This window comes from Canis lupus, chromosome 5, assembly GCF_048164855.1.
Source record: "Canis lupus baileyi chromosome 5, mCanLup2.hap1, whole genome shotgun sequence".
Taxonomy (NCBI): Eukaryota; Metazoa; Chordata; class Mammalia; order Carnivora; family Canidae; genus Canis; species Canis lupus.
The window spans coordinates 16679514-16697289 of NC_132842.1; the positions used below are offsets into that span (position 1 = coordinate 16679514).

Here is a 17776-nt window from a genome sequence, read left to right on the forward strand (position 1 = left end):
CCTCTCTCAGAAAAATATTTCTAAATACTCTCTCAAAAACTGTTCTAACAATAGAACACAGGCAACCACATAGACTTTCAGTCTCTTCTCAATGGGAGATAACTCACATTAAATGCAGGCATTGTATTAAGAGCTGATATCCAGGACATTTTTCCTGGAGTCTGAAGAAAACCTATAGCTTGTTCCAAGCATATTAAACTCTTGAATATACTTTTGCTTCCTTCTGAAATCTAACATTACGTTCAAGTGACTAAAAAAAAGACGGAGAATTGGAGAGGAGAAAATAACAAAATTTTGTAAATTCAAATTCAGTGGAAGAGTGACAACTGCCTGGCAGACCTCAGGAATCAGAATGTAAAGTCAACAGTGGGAGAAACTCAGAAAAAACCCAGCTTACAATGTGGAAGCCTCAAAATATTAAGAACTGGTAGCCCTAAGTGCCTCTGGAATTGGTCTGTAGGGTTCAGGATGGAGGCTATAATAAGGGAAACTGAGTAAAAGCTAGAGCCCCTTCCCTAACTCCACTCAGTAAGTCACTGCCCTTTCCCAACACAGCAGCTGCCCAAATAAAACAGTCTCTGGACTGGAGGACAGCAGCCCCTGTGAAGTAAAGATATTCTACTGAAGATGGAGATTAAGTGACCATATAAACACCGAAGCTAAATGGATGATCTGCCCTTCTCAGTCCCAAATTCCTACAAGTGAGTCCCTTCCTCTACAGGTTGGAGTTTGAAAAGCTCTTCCTTGGAGAATCTGACTAGCTCAACACAGAAGATTTCAAGATACTGACCTGGGGAAGACCCCAGCCAGCCTTTCCAGGGCCTCTGGTGGCTGTAGGAAACTGTTGTATGTGAATTAGAAAAAGATGTTCCCTCTGAGAAGATGTAGCTTTGTTGGTCTGAGACTTAAAAAGGAGATAACACGTTTGAGGGAAGAAAAAGGCATCCCTTCTTCCTTGACCAGTGAAATAGTGAGAAAATGAGAGCTGCTTTTCAGGCCCCTTTAATCCCGGTGTTTTCATCGAGAGCACAATCCTGAGTGGCCTGAGACCACTCAGATTCTCCTACAGTAAAACACAGCCAACAAGCCCCATTTATGTGCTCAAATTCTCTATTCACCCAACAAGTAACATCTGAAGAATGTTTTGAATATAGAAGACAAAAACTGAAACAAATGGAAACAAATCAGTGCTTGGAAGAAACATAGTGTAGCAGATAGAATGAAAAAAGTGAACATCCTCAGAGAGATAGATGAAAGAAAGAAAGAAAGAAAGAAAGAAAGAAAGAAAGAAAGAAAGAAAGAAAGAAAGAAAGAAAGAAAGAAAAGAAAGAAAAGAAAAAAGAGAGCATTCAGGGAACATGAATTGGAAGATAAATCTCTCAGAGGTCTCTATCCATTGAGAAGATCCAATAATTATAGGGGCACCTGGGGTCCAGTCAGTTAAGCCTCTGATTCTTGTTTTCAGTTCACATAGTGATTTCATGGGTCTTGGGATCGAGCCCCACATCAGACTCCATGCTCAGCAGGGAGCCTGCTTGTGTATTCTCTCCCTCTGCTCCTCCCCACCATTTGCTCTCACTTTCTTTCTCCCTCTGTCTCTCTAAAAATAAATAAATACATCTTTAAAAAAAAAGAAGAAGAAGAAGAAGATCTAACAATTGTAAATATTTATGTCCCCAACTTGGGAGCACCCAAAAATATGTCAATTAAAAACAAACATAAAGAAACTCACTGATAATAATACAATAATAGTAGGGGACCTTAACACCCCACTGATTTCCAAGCAGAAAATCAACAATGAAACAATGGCTTTGAATGACATACTGGATTAGATGAACTTAATAGATATATTAACACTTCATCATAAAGCAGCAGAAAACACATTATTTTCAAGTACACATTGAAGATTCTCCAGAATAGATCACATACTGGATCACAAGTCAGCCCTCAACAAATAACAAAAAGATTGAGATCATACCATCCATATTTTCAGACCACATGCTATAAAACTTGACATCAATCACAAGAAAAAAATTGGAAAGACCATAAATACAAGGAACTTAAGGAACATCCTACTAAAGAACAAATGGGCTAACCAGGAAATTAAAGAAGAAATTAAAAAAAATAATACATGGAAGCAAGTGAAAATGAAAACATGACAGTCCAAAACCTTTGGGATGCAGCAAAGACAGTCCTAAGAGGGAAGTATATAGCAATACAGGCCTACTCTAGAAGCAAGAAAAATCTCAAATATTCAACCGAACCTTACACCTAAAAGAGCTAGAAAAGGAGCAGCAAATAAAGTGTAACATCAACGGAAAAAAGGAAATAGTAAAGATTAGAGCAGAGGTAAATGATATAGAAACAAACAAACAAACAGTAGAACAGATTGACAGTAAGAGCTGGTTCTTTGAAAGAATGAATAAAATTGATAAGCCCTTAGCGAGACTTACCAAAAAGAAAAGAGAAGGTACCCAAATAAATAAAATCACAAATGAAAGAGGAGAGATCACTACTAACACCACAGAAATACAATTAGAATATTATGAAAAAATTATATGCCAACAAACTAGGCAATCTGGGAGAAATGGATAAATTCCTAGAAACATACAAACTACCAAAACTGAACAGAAATAGAAAATTTGAACAGACCATAACCAGCAAAGAAATTGAAAGATTAATCAAAAATCTCCCAACCAACAAGAGTCCAGGACTAGGTAGCTTCATAGGCAAATTCTACCAGACATTTAAAGAAGAGTTACTTCTTTAACTTAATCTTCTAAAACTAAACTTATTCTTCTCACATTGTTTCCAAAAATAGAAATGAAAGGTACAATTCCAAAGTCATTCTACAAGGCCAGCATTACTTGATTCCAAAACCAAAGACCCCACTAAAAAGGAGGGGAGAATTATAGGCCAATAACCTTCATGACCATGGATGCAAAAATTCTCATCAAGATACTAGCAAATCAAATCCAACAGTACATTAAAAGAATTATTCACCATGATCAAGAGGGAATTATTCCTGGGCTGCCAGGATGGTTCAATATTCACAAGTCAATCAATGTGATATACCACCTTAATAAAAGAAAGGATAAGACCCATGTGATCCTCTCAGATGCAGAAGAAGCATTTGGCAAAAAAAAGCATCCATTCCTTATAAAAACCCTCAACAAAGTAGGGATAGATGGATAGATGGAACATACGTCGACATCATAAAAGCCATATTGGAAAGACCCACAGCTTATACCATCTTCCTGAGAGCTTTTCCTCCATGGTCAGGAACAAGGACAGGGATGCCTTGTTCTCACCACTACTATTTAACATAGTCCTGGCAGCCTTAGCCTCAGCAATCAGACAACAGAGAGAAGTAAAAGGCATCTAAATTGTCAAGGAAGTAGTCACTTTCACTATTTACAGATAACATGATACTCTATGTAGAAAACTTGAAAGACTCCATGAAAAAATTGCTAGAACAAACACATGAATTCAGTAAAGTCTCAGGATATAAAATCAACATACAAAAATCTCTTGCATTTCTATACAGCAATAATGAAGCAGCAGAAAAAGTCAAGGAATTGATCCCATTTACAATACACCAAAAATTGTAAGGTATCTAGGAATAAACTGAAGAGGATTAAACCGAACCCAAACCATAAGATGCCTAGGAATAAACTGAATCAAAGAACCAAAGACCTGTATTCTGAAAACTGTAGAACACTTATGAAAGAAATTAAAGAAGACACAAAGAAATGGAAAACATTCCATGCTTGTGGAAGAACAAACATTGTTAAAATGTCTATACTACCCAAAGCAATCCACACATTTAATGCAATCCCTATCAAAATACCACCAGCATTTTTCACAGAGCTAGACCAAACAATCCTAAAATTTGTACGGAAATTCAAAAGACCCTGAATAGCCAAAGCAATCCTGAAAATTTTAGAAAAGCAAAGCTGGAATCATCACGATTCCAGACTTCAAGCTCTATTGCAAAGCTGTGTCATCAAGACAGTATGGTACTAGCACAACAAATACAAGTACAACAAATGGTATGGTACTGGCACAACAAATACAGGTACATAGATCAATGGAACAGAACAGAGAATCCAGAAATGGACCTACAACTCTATGGTCAGCTATTCTTTGACAAAGCAGAAAGAATATCCAATGGGAAAAAAATCTCTTCAACACATGGTGTTGGGAAAACTGGACAGCAACATGCAGAAGAATGAAACTGGACCACTTTCTTGAAATAAATTCAAAATTGATGCAAGACTGAAATGTGAACCAGCAAACCACCAGAATCCTAGAGGAGAACACAGGCAGCAACCTCTTCACCCTGGGCCAGAGCAACTTCTTACTAGATACATCACTAGAGGAAAGGGAAACAAAAACAAAAATGAACTACTGGGAGTTAAGATAAAAATCTTCTGCACAGTGAAGAAAACAGTCAAAAAAACTAAAAGCCTATGTAATGGGAGAAGATATTTGCAAATGACATATCTGAAAAAGGGTTAGTATCCGAAATCTATAAAGAACTTAGCAAACTCGACACCCCAAAAACAAATAATCCAGTTAAAAAATGGGCAGAAGACAAAATAGACATTTTTTCCAAAGACCCAGATGGCTAACAGATATATGAAAAGATGCTCAACATCACTCATCATCAGGGAGATAAAATACAAATCAAAACCACAATCACCTCACCTGTCAGAATGGCTAAAATTAACAACTCAGGAAACAATGTTAGTGAGGATGCAGAGAAAAGGGAACCGTCTTGGCACTGTTGGTGGGAATGCAAGCTGGTGCAGCCACTCTGGAGAACATTTTGGAGGTTCCTCAAAAAGTTGAACTTTTTGCTCAAGGAATTGAGGAATTGCTACGCCCCAGCAATTGCACTACTAACGATACAAAAATACAGAAAGAATACATGCATCCCAATGTTTACAGCAGCATTATCAACAATAGCCAAACTATGGAAAGAGCCCAGGTATCCATCGACTGATGAATGGATAAAGAAGATGTGGCATATATACCATAGAATATTAGCCATCAAAAAGAATGAAATTTTGCCATTTGTAACAATGTGGATAGAGCTAGAGTGTTTTATAAGCAAAATAAGCTAAGCAAAATAAGTCAGAGAAAGACAAATATATGATTTCACTCATATGTGGAATTTAAGAAACAAAACAGATGAATATATGGGAATGGGGAAAATTAGGGGGAAGCAAACTGTAAGAGATACTTCATGATAGAGAACAAACCGAGGTTGCTGGAGGGGTGGTAGGAGGGGATGGGCTAGGTGGGTGATGGGTATTAAGGAGGGCATTTGTTGGGATCCCTGGGTGGCGCAGCGGTTTGGCGCCTGCCTTTGGCCCAGGGCGCGATCCTGGAGACCCAGGATCAAATCCCACGTCAGGCTCCCGGTGCATGGAGCCTGCTTCTCCCTCTGCCTGTGTCTCTGCCTCTCTCTGTGTGTGTGTGTGACTATCATAAATAAATAAAAATTAAAAAAAAAAAGGAGGGCATTTGTGATGAGCACTGGGTGTTGTATGTGATGAATCACTAAATTCTACTCCAGAAACCAATATTGCACTGTATGTTAACTAACTAAAATTTAAATAAAAATTTAAAAAGAAAAAAACTCTCAGAAAGAGTAAAAACATAAAGAGATGAAAAAAGGAAAGATAAAAATAAAAAAAAAAAACAGTGCAAAAGATCTAACTTCAGAATATTAGTTCCACAAAGGAATAACTGAGAAAATGGAGAGGAGGAAATGAAATGAAATAGTTCAATAGAATTTCCCAGAGTTGGAGTACATGACTTACCAGATTGAAATGATGCATCAGGTTCCCTGTATACAATGGATAAAAGTATACCTATCCACAAGATATAGCACTGTAAAATTTTAGAACATTAATTATAATAATAATAATAGTAATAATAATAATGAAAGATTCTGTAATGTTCAGAAGAGAAAGGATAGAAAAAGAAGATAGAGTGAACAAGAGAAACCAAACATGAAGAACACTTTGGGCTTCTCAACAGTAACATTGGAAGCAAGAAGAAAATGGAGGAATGCCTTCAAAACTCTTCCAACTCTTCAAAAATTATTTCTCACCTAGAATCCTATATTCAGTAAAACTCTTAATCAAGTCATAGAAAAGACATGTGAGTCTTGAGAAGTTTACCTCCTTTGCACATTTGTCAAGAGGCTACTGGAGAGTGTGACTCTGCCAGTATCTTTAAATCTTCAAAGAGAATGTTGAGTTATACTTTTTGTTGGTGGTGGTGGTTGACTATGCATTTTTTTTTAAATTTATTGGAGTTCAATTTTCCAACATATAGCATAACACCCAGTGCTCATCCTGCCAAGGGCCCCCTTCAGTGCCCATCACCCAGTCACCCCAACCCCCTGCCCCCCTCTCCTTCCACTACCCCTTGTTCATTTCCCAGAGTTAGGTGTCTCTCATGTTTTGTCACCCTCACTGATATTTTCAGAGAATGTTGAGTTACTCTGATTCAAACTTGATTTTGTCTTGACCACGTATTGATGAAGTTCCTGACTGCTTTATTTCCTAGATCATTTTACCCCACAAAAGTGTTCTTTGACTTCCTGCTAAAGAACCAGAGGAAAGTCATAGTGATAACCCAAGGCAGGAAATACAGAGTGGTCTATTCCTTCTACTATATTTCCATGGGACCTGCAGTAACCTGTCAGTACTACATCCTGCCAGCGTTCCCAATTGCAATGAGCCCGGTCTCTCAGGGCTCCCTCCTTTCTCCTTAGATCCCATCACAGAGGCAGAACTTGATGGGGACTCAGAGACTTTACCCTGCTGACCTTCCTCTGAGGGCCTCTTGCCTTTCCTTACAGAAGTGCCCACCCACGTGACTCTCAGCCTCCACTGGGTAGCAATAACCTGACTTCTTCATAAGAGGATATCATGCCAGCCAATACAGTGCTGAAAATGTTTTGTTACATCTCACTTGTTACTAGAATCAGAACAGTGCTTGAAGTATGTTTTCTATTAGAATAGTGCTTGAAGTATGTTTTCTATTGGAATAATAATGGCTAAGAACTAAAGAGTAGTTACTGTGAGCCAAACCTTGTTCTGGGATCCTTATCAGATATAACTTTGTCTCCTTTATGGATAATATTATAGAAAATAATAAACATGGGTTTATCATAGGTGGCTTCCCCATGCACATTCCTCTTGGCCCCTATCATATACTCCATCTTTTCCCAGTTTATTACCTTTGTCTGAGAGCAGGAGCAGGCTGGGTGCGAATCTTTTCCTTAATGTGCCTTGTAAAGGTCAGGCAGGGGAAGAGACAATCATTTAAAATATTAAATTATCAGTGTACTTCATTTCGCTGTGGTCTTCTCCATGTTCCTTCGCTTAGATTGAATTTTTTAATTTCAACATCTTCCAACCCAATAGAAAGAAGTAGAAAATCTGACCAAAAAAGCATCTGAGTTCTGATCAAACTCATAAATGAGTTTATAGGATAGGGGCACCTGGGTGGCTCAGTGGTTAAGCGTTTGCCTTCAGCTCACTACATGGGGCTCCCCGCAGGGAGCCTGCTTCTCCCTCCGATTCTCTCTCTCTGTGTCTCTCATGAATAAAGAAATAAAATCTCAAAAAAAAAATGAGTTTATAGGATAATCTTTTCCAAAATGAAGGTAGTTTTATTCAATTATTCTAATAGCAAAGGAGGTGTGATTGAGTTCTGGTTTTCTATAATATAAATTAATAAATAATATCACTTAGCCTTAACTCTTTGTGAATATTTTGAATTATAGCCACTTCCCTATTCATCGAACTTCTCCCATTTCTCTTGCAAGCATATTCCATATCTAATGCTTTTGTCTCATTTTTATTAATAGCTACTTCATGCCTTTATTTAGCAATGGGGGTGATGTCCTTCTGGACTAGAGACTGATGCAGGAGGAAACTATAATTTGAGCAACTGATCCATCTATTACCATGAACACAGAGCTCTGCTAGTGCCACTTTCTTCCCTTATTTTTTTCACATAACAGGACATGACAAGCCCCTGTTAACATATTAATTGTCGATATAACTAGACCAAAATTATTTATTTGAGTCAATCCTACTGGAACTCTAGCAGAGAAAGTGGGCTGATAAAAAATTCATTTTACTCTCTCTACCCTACAACAAACAACTTCGCATTCCAGGTAATACCAACAATGGTAATTATAACAATCATCATGTATGAGCAAGTAGAGCAAGCACTTTACATTTGTTATTTCATTTAATCCTGGTGAAAAGGTACTACTGCCAATCCTAATTTTACTAATACGAAAAGTGAGGATCTGGGAGACTTAACCACATGTCATACACGTTAAGGAGAAACCAGGGTTCAGACCCAGACTATGAACTCAAAGCCTGAACTCATAGCCACTGTACTCCATAATCTATGAGAACATGTTATTTTTTTTTATTTCCAGAGAATTTTCTTTGTCACTTTGATCTACTCAATAGCAAAATGCAATCCTCAACAGCCCTATCCTCATAAATCTTTTTATCCATTCCTAGCCTCTCACTTCTTTAGCATTCTTATCCAAGAAACTTCCATATGCACAGATATTCTTTGCATTTGATGGGAAGAAAAATTGAAGAGGAACTTGAAGCCATTCCAAACGATACCATGAATTTCTCTGCAGGGCACGCCAAGACTTACCACTTCCTTTTTCTTAAGGAATCTCCTGATGCTGCCAGTTATCGAGGCATTGTCCACTTCTAGAATTTCTAGCATTCTTTAGAGTTGTTAGGGCTTTATTATATGCCCCATTTCTACCTTCCAGTACTCTAGATCCAGCACTCCAATCTGTGTGTGTGTGTGTGTGTGTGTGTGTGTGTGTGTGTGCACAAAAGCTCCCTATGGGAAGGTTCATTGAAAAACAACGTGAATGAAAAACTAGAGGGTAGACCTACTCAAGTGTAAACAAACATATGCACAGAAGAGGCAGTAGATCAAACAAGTCAGACCCCACTTTCAAGCTCTGTGGACATGAACCTCAGTTCACATAAATAGGGCACACACTCCTGTCACTGGGATGCATGCAGACACCACTAGAAGGCAAACCCCTTGATTCACTTCACTGACTGAACAGAATCAAAGGTTTTGCCCCAACCAGCAAATGTAAAATGTGTTTTGAGGCCCATGGCTCTAGTGAGCCGTCATATGAAATGAATTACCAGGGCTTGAAGTCGGGATGTGAGAGAAACCACTGTGAAGCCTCAGCCAGCATGGATAGCTGGGAAGCCACTGTGCAGGGCAGACACAGTGCAAATGCATTTCTTGTTACTGGGCTGCACGTTTGTGCTACAGCCACACTGCAGTGCCTTGCGATTTGGAAAATAGCTAAAGGGTTCACAGTTCAAATGAGCTCTGGGAACTCAAAATCTTTCTGGAAAACTTGCTAAGCTGGGTGTGCATGCAGGTATTTCAGAGCTCATCCGGCTCTAATTAAAACTCATACTTCCCGTCTGTGTTCACCCAAACAATATTGAGTCAAACCACAAGAAAATCTGTTATCACTCAAATTGGGACCTATTTTTCATACAACTGAAATATTATATAAAATCATGAACTGTTAGGTATAAAAGTAAAAATTGAATACAGACACCGATTCCCATGCTACCTTTGCCTCACCTTCCAGGGGATGTGAATCATGGGTCACAGCTGCGTGCTCAGGGCATGCGCCTTGAGATCAAAGCCTTTGATGCTGGAGGAAGTATTCGAATTAGCCTGATCCACACACCACACCACGCTCTGTGCCCCTCCCCGTGTCCTCGTTCACGCCAATGCTGTAAAAACTAATGTGTTTGAATGATGTTTTAAAGTGTTCTATGCAATTAAGTTGGAAAGCAAGCAGGAGGGCTAGTTTTCCTCTGGTGTACATATGAAACTCCCAATAAATTTAAGGTCCTTGAATGTGTTTTGGGGGAGGGAAAGATTAAAACGGGGAAAGTTTTTGAAAGGAACAAACACTTCAAATAAAGTAAACCTGAGGTGTTTTCCCCCTTGTAATATCAAAACTGTTTTTATAGTTGGAAAATGTCTACGGATCAAAAAATATACACCCAAAAGAGTGTACCGATTCCATAATCACTTGTACCCAATTTGCAGTTCACTTTCCTAAGGAAAGTACTCCTTTATGTAATTATGGCGAAGTATTACAAACCGCCCTCACCTTGCCCCGTGTGTTAGTGATTGAAAAAAACCTGCTGCTCTCTCCTTTCTGTTAGCTGCCTGTCGAATGCAGAATTTTGCACTAAGTTTCTGTTGTGTGGATGTTTCTATTTATTTTAAAGCATTCCTGAGTGTCCTAATCTGTTTATGAGGCTCTTATGAAAAATAAAAGCATAGATTTCTGAGCCCGATTAACAACCAAGACACATATATAGTACATTTGTCCAGATAGTGGTTTGGGAAAGTAGTACATCCTTATTCAATTTGTAAAGCAGCATTAGTAACACAGCCTGTCGGTGTATTAATAAAGCAGTGAGTAACATCCATTTACAGCAGTAAATAAAATGCAGGAAAACCAATACATTCATAGAGCAGCATCACCAAAAGAGTCTCAGAAGGGCTTCTCAAATATCAAGCCATTCATGCCCGGAGAACACAGAAACTTCTGCACTTCCAACACTATACCCTTGATTGAGAATGTTCCTGGCTAAGGAAAATGGGTAGAGCAGGATAAATTAACTAGTGAAGAATAAATCACAGCGCCTGGCACATACTAAGCATGGTAGCTAATAAAATCATTTCACGTTGTACAAACGTTAGGTAACTTGTAGGCCCAATGCCAGTGAGGTACATTTAAGCAACTCTCACTGCCTATCACAGGTATTGTTCTAGGCCATCCTTTTCTTCTTTTATTTATTCTTTTAAAATTTCACCCTTGCTTCTACCTTAGGCCTTTAAAATACTGGACTGCTAGGTTCCACTGGTTTAACTTTTAGATTAAACATTTACTAACCATCATAGGTCATGCAGAATGAAACCTCGTGGTTAATGCAAGAAACTTAGACTAAATTAATTCCCCAAAGAGTAGTAGTCCTCTTAATGCATTCAGGACTAGAGGTTACTCAGGTCCTAGAAAAAGTCATTTACGGAGTAGACTCATAAAAAGGACCCTGCACTGATTTAACATATTCTAATGGAAAGCATGTGAGTGCATAGTAGATCCTCCCCTCTGCAACCTTTATCTAGCTGACTCCTGGCATTGCCAACACACTGCAGGCTCTCTGTGAAACACCAAGATGCCAACAGCCTGCCAAACGTATGACTAGTACATTTCACACTCACAGTTCATTAGTTTATGTAATATGAAATTATATAACTGGCATCAAGGGTTTGGGAATAAATGCAACTGACTTGGAAAGCCAGAAGAGGGGGGAACCACAGAGCAACAAGGGCATAGGAGCAAAATGCAGGTTCAGTTTGGGCAGGCATCCAGCCAAGACACTGCTTTCCAAGGGAGCCATGCAAGGCCTGGTAGCAACAGCTGATACCAAGTGAAGCCTGGGCCACTGGTGCCCATAGGGGTCAACCAGAGATGAGGTGGGGACTGCAGCAAGTGCTGACAGGGCTAGCCTGACCTTAGGGCCAAGATTCCTGCTTCCTCATTCCTCCCAAACTAACCAGGGCTGGACTCCAGGGAATAGAAGCCAGAACCAGACTTCAGAACTGGCAAAATAATCACCATGATAATGAATACCACTTATGGAGCTCTTACTTTGTACTAAGCATGGGTTTATGTGATTCAAATGCATAACCTGTGAAGCCAAGCTGCCTTGTGGTCCAGTCCTGACATGGAAATGCAGTCAGACACAAAAGCCTGGCAACTAGGTAGCAATTGAAAGTAATTTTAATTCTAGTTTCCCTCTTGAAAAACAGCACAATTGTACACTGTTAAACTTCTTTAAAATCCTCTTATCTTTTTTTATACTCAGTACATCTGTCTCACCCTAAAGTTGCTCCTAAAATAACACCCCCCCCATTCAAACCTTTCCAAACTCTCTATTCAAAACAGGGTGGAAGCTCTTCCCTCTCTCCACTTTCCTCCTTTCCTTCCCCATTTGTTGTTTCTTTCTCTCCCACAAAGAATCCTCTGCCCTTTCTGGTATGAGTTCTCCCTGCCTGAGTTTCTCTAGTTTTTCCTCTCACACTGCATGCTTGGGTCCTTACAAGGTTCAGGAAACAGACAAAATAGGAAGAGAGCAGGGGAAGATAAAAAATGTAAAGACAGGAAGAAGCTGTGAATACCGGCGCACATTCAACACTTTTTAAAGGTCTCTATTATCTTACTCATCTTCTCAAGAAGCCTCAGAGGCAGGTGATCCCCTTAAACTTATGAGATGATAGGGTTTACAGATTCAATAGTAACCTACCCAGTAAGTAGAAGAGTCAAGATACAAATCCAAGGAGCTATGACTTCAAAACCCACCTTTTTGATGACTGTTTGCCTTTTCTAGAAAGCAGCTAAAATGCATAAGGCAATTGTCTAGTTTCTGCTCAGATAGTCTGTGTTCACAGCTAGAAATCTATTACATCTCTTCCTAGACTTAAAAACTATCAACAACAGAGTCTACTGGAGGAGAGACCAAGGACCAAAGCAAAAGCAAGGCAGGCTGGCCTTGTGAGATAGGCATTAGCTGGGCTTGATGGAGCTGGCAATCTATGTTCCTTCAACTTCCTAAACAACTCTTCATATATATAGGGAAGTTGGACGGTAGTTTATTATCCATCCCATTTTCTTGTGGAAATCAAGATTTTAATGTAGCATCAGGCCCTCTCTCATTGAGGACCCAGAAAAGTCTACAGGTAACTGACATTATTCATTATAATGACATGGCTATAATAAAAAAAATAATATAGTAATAAATAAATAAGCTGTTGGAACAGTTTAATGCTGTATTTATAAAATAATGGAATCAATGAGGGAATTCATGAATTCTTTTGAGTCATCTACTTAGGGGATGGAGGGAGAAAATACATTATGTAAAGGGAAATTATTAACTTGTTAAAATCCTCAAGGGATTATATAATTTACCAAAGAAATGATTGGAATGTTTTGTTTTGATTAAAGAACCAATTTAAAGTTTGGAAAGCAGAAATTGAAAGAAAGAATAGGTCCACTTAAGAATAGAGAAGTATCAATATCAGGCTCCCTTGGCATCCAGACTGGGACTGCTCTTGTTTATTGATTCTGTAACGACATACAGGAGCAAAATCTCCACATTTATAGCTAATACTCAATACTCAAGAGTGATAGAAGGCTATAGGGATGGGGGTGGACAACTAAAATGTGTGTGTGTGAAAAGAGAGTGGTGGATGAAAGTCTGTGTTGAGTATATATTTAGAAGAAGTAGCCGAAGCCTCATATAGCTGTGTCTGCTTTAGCAGCTTTCATATGATAATAAAATGAGGTACAAGAAAATAAATAAATTGATAAAAATATTGAATTGTTGATCAAGAGTTAAAAGTTGCAAGCTAGAAAAGGGATTTAAGTGTGAGTTATAATACCGAGACACCTAAGCCATGTGTTATAGTAACCAAGGAGAGCTGGCTACTCTGTTCTTCCTTCTCATTATTTTTCAATAATGTTCATAGAGCACTATTTGCTCTTTTTGCAGAGAGAATAAGAATATAAATTAAATAAATGTGTTCATAGAGGTGTGTGTGTGTATGCATGTGCACATATGTATAAAACTGCCTAACAATCTTATATTGACGTATGTTCCCATGGTCACATCCTGGACCCTGTCAATAAGCAATACAAGTTTATCTATAAAATCTTAAACTCCACATAATCCATTCTCAAACTCTAATGTCCTATTTTTCAACTTCCTGAGCTTCCATCTCACTGTTTTCTCACTTCACAGAGATCTGCCTTCCTACCTTCCTAATTCTTACAGGTCATCCTCCCAGATTATAAGTAGGCTTCTTTTTATTTTTTATTTATTTATTTTTTTTTTAGATTTATCTATTCATGAGAGACACACAAAAAGAGAGGAGGCAGAGACACAAGCAGATTCCTTGCCGGGAGCCCAATGCGGGACTCAATCTTAGATCCCAGGATCATGCCCTGAGCCAAAGGCAGATGCTAAACCACTGAGCCACCCAGGCATCCCTATGAGTAGCCTTTTCTGTTTGTCCTTTCAGTCAGCTCAGACTGTATGACTATTCCAATGAGTTGCAGTGCTATAACCTATTTCCTCCATCTTACACCTCAGTGATCGGATGATGCTGGAGAAAAACACTAGTAATGTTATTAAAAAGATAAACTGAGGCATGATTCAAACCAGGCAGTGCCAAACTGAAAGTGGTTAGGAGCACTCCAGGAGCTAGGGGAAAGTTTTTAACAAGATACAGAAGCAAAGCAAGGAAATTATTTGATTGGCTATAGCATAAGCTCTTGCCTTATTTGGGAAAGCCTATTTGTGATTGGTTGGCCTCAGGTTTCATATTCTTAGATTCAAGTGTGTTGATTCTGGATTAGGTTTTGGTTTGCTTACATAGGCCACCAAATCTTTAGAGACACTTTATCTAATGGCCTCCTGTTTAATTACTTTAACAATGCAAAACTCTCAAGTCAGGAGCTCCCCCAAACAGCTCTGTTTCCCTTATTCAGAAGACGGTATTTCTTTCTCTTGACTCTTAGAAGACTGATCATGTCTTATTCCCTTTGCTTCTCTAGAATTTTGCCCCTTGTCAGTGAACTTCACAATTTAGGACATTACTCTGGATACAGTATGAATGATTGACTGGGGGCCAGGCAAGAGAGGGTGCAAGGACAGTGGGAAAGTGCTGTAGGCTTTACAGGGGTGATGACAATGGCAATAGAGAGAAGCAAATGACTTTGGAATAAGTGTAGGCAGTTGAATCACAAAGATATAATTGTTGGATAGAAGCAGGGGAGATGAGGTGGGAGTGTGAGGTGAGGAGATTTCTGGCTTGAGCAACTAAGTGGTGATATCTTCACTGATATAGGAGAATACTGGGGATGGGGGACCCAGGTTTAGATAGGAAAAAAATTAGAAATTTTATCGGTAATATATTAGGTTCGAGATAGTTCTGAGATTGCCTAATATAGAGATGTCCAAGAAGCACTGGTGGGACTGTTGAACATGATGAAAAATAAGGACCAGGATGTGACCCTGGAAGTGGAGGACAATTCCATGGACAATGAGGAGGTCGAGGACCTGAGTTGCCAGACATCCTTCAGTACCTCAATTTTATCAGGGTTTTCTCAACTCCAACTTTCCAAATGTTTTATATTTTTCATTTTTATTTCAATCATTAATTCACCTGGACATAATGTTTATGTATGATGAAAGATTACCATCTTTATTTTCTTCTTTTTGGATAACCAGATATCCTTGGGCCATTTGTGTTCAACACAAGCTTAACCCCCAAATGTCCCTTGAATTCATTTTGCCCTGAAGGACTTCAGGATCCTTCCCTTTCTTTTCTATAATCCATATTCTGCATGGTGTCATGAAATTTGTCTTTCTAAAATACAAATGTGATCATGTCACTCTGCTGATTAAACTGTTTAAATAACTTCTTTTTATTGCCTACAGAATAAAAGTCCAATCCCTAAGCCTGTCATATTTAAGGTATTTCACATTTATCTTTACAATATCTCTTTGCTTATCACATCTTTTCTGTCATCAACATTTGTACCCAAATGCTACTGTGTAGAAAATAGATGACTCGAATTAAATTTTCAAATCCTTTGTCAGAACTACTCATCTGATTCATAACTGATAGACTTTTTTAAAGTTCTAATTAATTTCTTTGTCAGTTTTTGGTGTCTACATTTTTTATGTCATTTTTTGGTGTATTAGGCATGATACAGTATTATAAGTTTTAGAGTTTATAATCTAAAGGACAGAAAGCATTAATCTACATATCTATTTAATAGGAAAGATATAGGGGCACGTGTCTGGCTCAGTTGGAAGAGCATGCAACTCTTGATCTCGGGGTTGTAGGTTTGAATCCCACATTGGGTGTAGAGATTACTTAAATACATAAAAAACAAAACTTAAAAAAAATAAAAGGGATGATATAAGGATAGTAATAGGCATTTGAGTAAACTGCTATGATAGTTCTGATAAAGCAAAGATAGCATCTTATTTGATGAAAATCAGTGGAGGCTTCGTGGAAAAGTTAACTGGGTCATGAAAGATAGGTAAAATTTAGAAATTCAGAGAAGAGAATGAGAGGGCCTTTTAGGAAGAGGGATGGCATCAATCAGGGCAAAAGAAGTGGAGAAGTGTGTGACCTTGGAGTACAGGATAGAGCAGGAGAAAGATAAGCGGCTAGAAAGGTAAACTGAGGCCAAAGCACAAAAATCCTTTAAAGGATGAGTTAACAGACTGTTTAACTCGTTAGTTAACTAACTGTCCCAAGCTGTAGTTATTTAGCACTGGGAGTCAATGCAGTTAGGGGATTGACATAATTAAGTTGTGACATGATCAAGTGGGTTGGAATGCAGAGAAATCATATCTAAGAGGTTGTACTAATAGCCGAGGCATGATGTGCTGTTGGCTTGGCCTAGAGGCAGAAAAGTCAGAAAGAATGCAAGACAAATTTCAAAGCAGACTCCATAGCAGTTAGATGACCAAAGAAAGGTGGGAGAAATAGGTCTATCTCAGCTTCAGGAAATAAAATGGTAAGCATTTCATGAGAAATCTCGGTCTGGTTAAGTACCATTTATATTTGCATTTGCCTAAATGGCATTTCTTGTCCTTTTTCTTTTCTTTTCTTTGTTTTTTTTTTTTTTTTGGTGACTTTTAAAAACATTTAATATTAAAAATTGTTTTCAAAGCCTAACTTTATGCCTTGAGATTAATGGTTTTATACTTTGTTTCCCTCTCCGCCCTCCTCTTTTACATGTGACAGCTACTGCTGGGTATGATTGGGTCTTCTGACCACGACCTCCAGGAAGCCGCAGCTGGATGTATATCCAACATACGCAGACTGGCTCTTGCTATAGACAAGGCAAGATACACTTGAAATGTGCACAGACGTTACAAACTACCAAATTTTACATGACAGGGAACATGTCAGTCCCATGGCCAAGAAGCCTAGATCAGGAAGCATGTTGAGCAAATGCTTTACAGACAGATAAATGTCTGAATGAAAACACAGGAATTAAAAATGCAAAGGGTACTCTTCATCCAAAAATTGCATAGATATTTGTGTTCTATTTAATATTTTGGGGATATGCCATGTAATGAAATGTAAAGCTAATAAATTTGTGGTAATTTTCCAGATAGATATGTATACAGTACATATATCTATTTCAGTGATACTTTTGAATTTGTGATGATTTTAATAAAAGATATGGCCTTCCTGGTGTGCAGTCCTATAGTCATTCTGCATGTCTTTAGAATTCTCCTTCTGTTAAACCTATCTCACTGCCCTGTCATTATGGTTTTGTCTGTTTGATCACTTGCAACCCACGGGAGAGCTCTAAGGAGATGTGCTGATTTCACGAACTGTTATTAAATAGAATTTAGAGTCAGGCAGCGGGACCTAGAGAGATCATCCTGAGGTCATTCTAGATTTCTCCTAAATACTATCAGACATCGGAGAAGTTAATGTATGGCTGTCACTGTACCAGATAATGTAAATCACAAAAACATAAGCAATGAGTGGGATTTTTACTTTTAGACTTACGAAGCATAAACAATTATGTTTTATTTCCCTCACAGGACTGACC

At 38.4% G+C, this 17776-nt stretch overlaps 1 protein-coding gene across 6 annotated transcripts in view; it reads left to right on the forward strand.

The window, feature by feature from the left end:
• The window catches only part of ODAD2 (outer dynein arm docking complex subunit 2), a 234698-nt gene that overhangs the window by 177975 nt on the left and 38947 nt on the right, over window positions 1–17776 (forward strand). For 4 of the 6 annotated variants that reach the window (XM_072825578.1, XM_072825582.1, XM_072825586.1 and 1 more), the window contains 2 exons: window positions 15630–15665; window positions 16954–17416. The exons of 1 other annotated variant lie outside the window; for it this stretch is intronic. In XM_072825578.1, the coding sequence (XP_072681679.1) occupies window positions 15630–15665; window positions 16954–17067 (150 nt within the window). In that variant the 3' untranslated portion in view covers window positions 17068–17416. Of the gene's footprint in view, window positions 1–15629; window positions 15666–16953; window positions 17417–17776 lie in introns of those variants that run through there. One more of the 6 variants, XM_072825579.1, reaches the window with a different exon arrangement.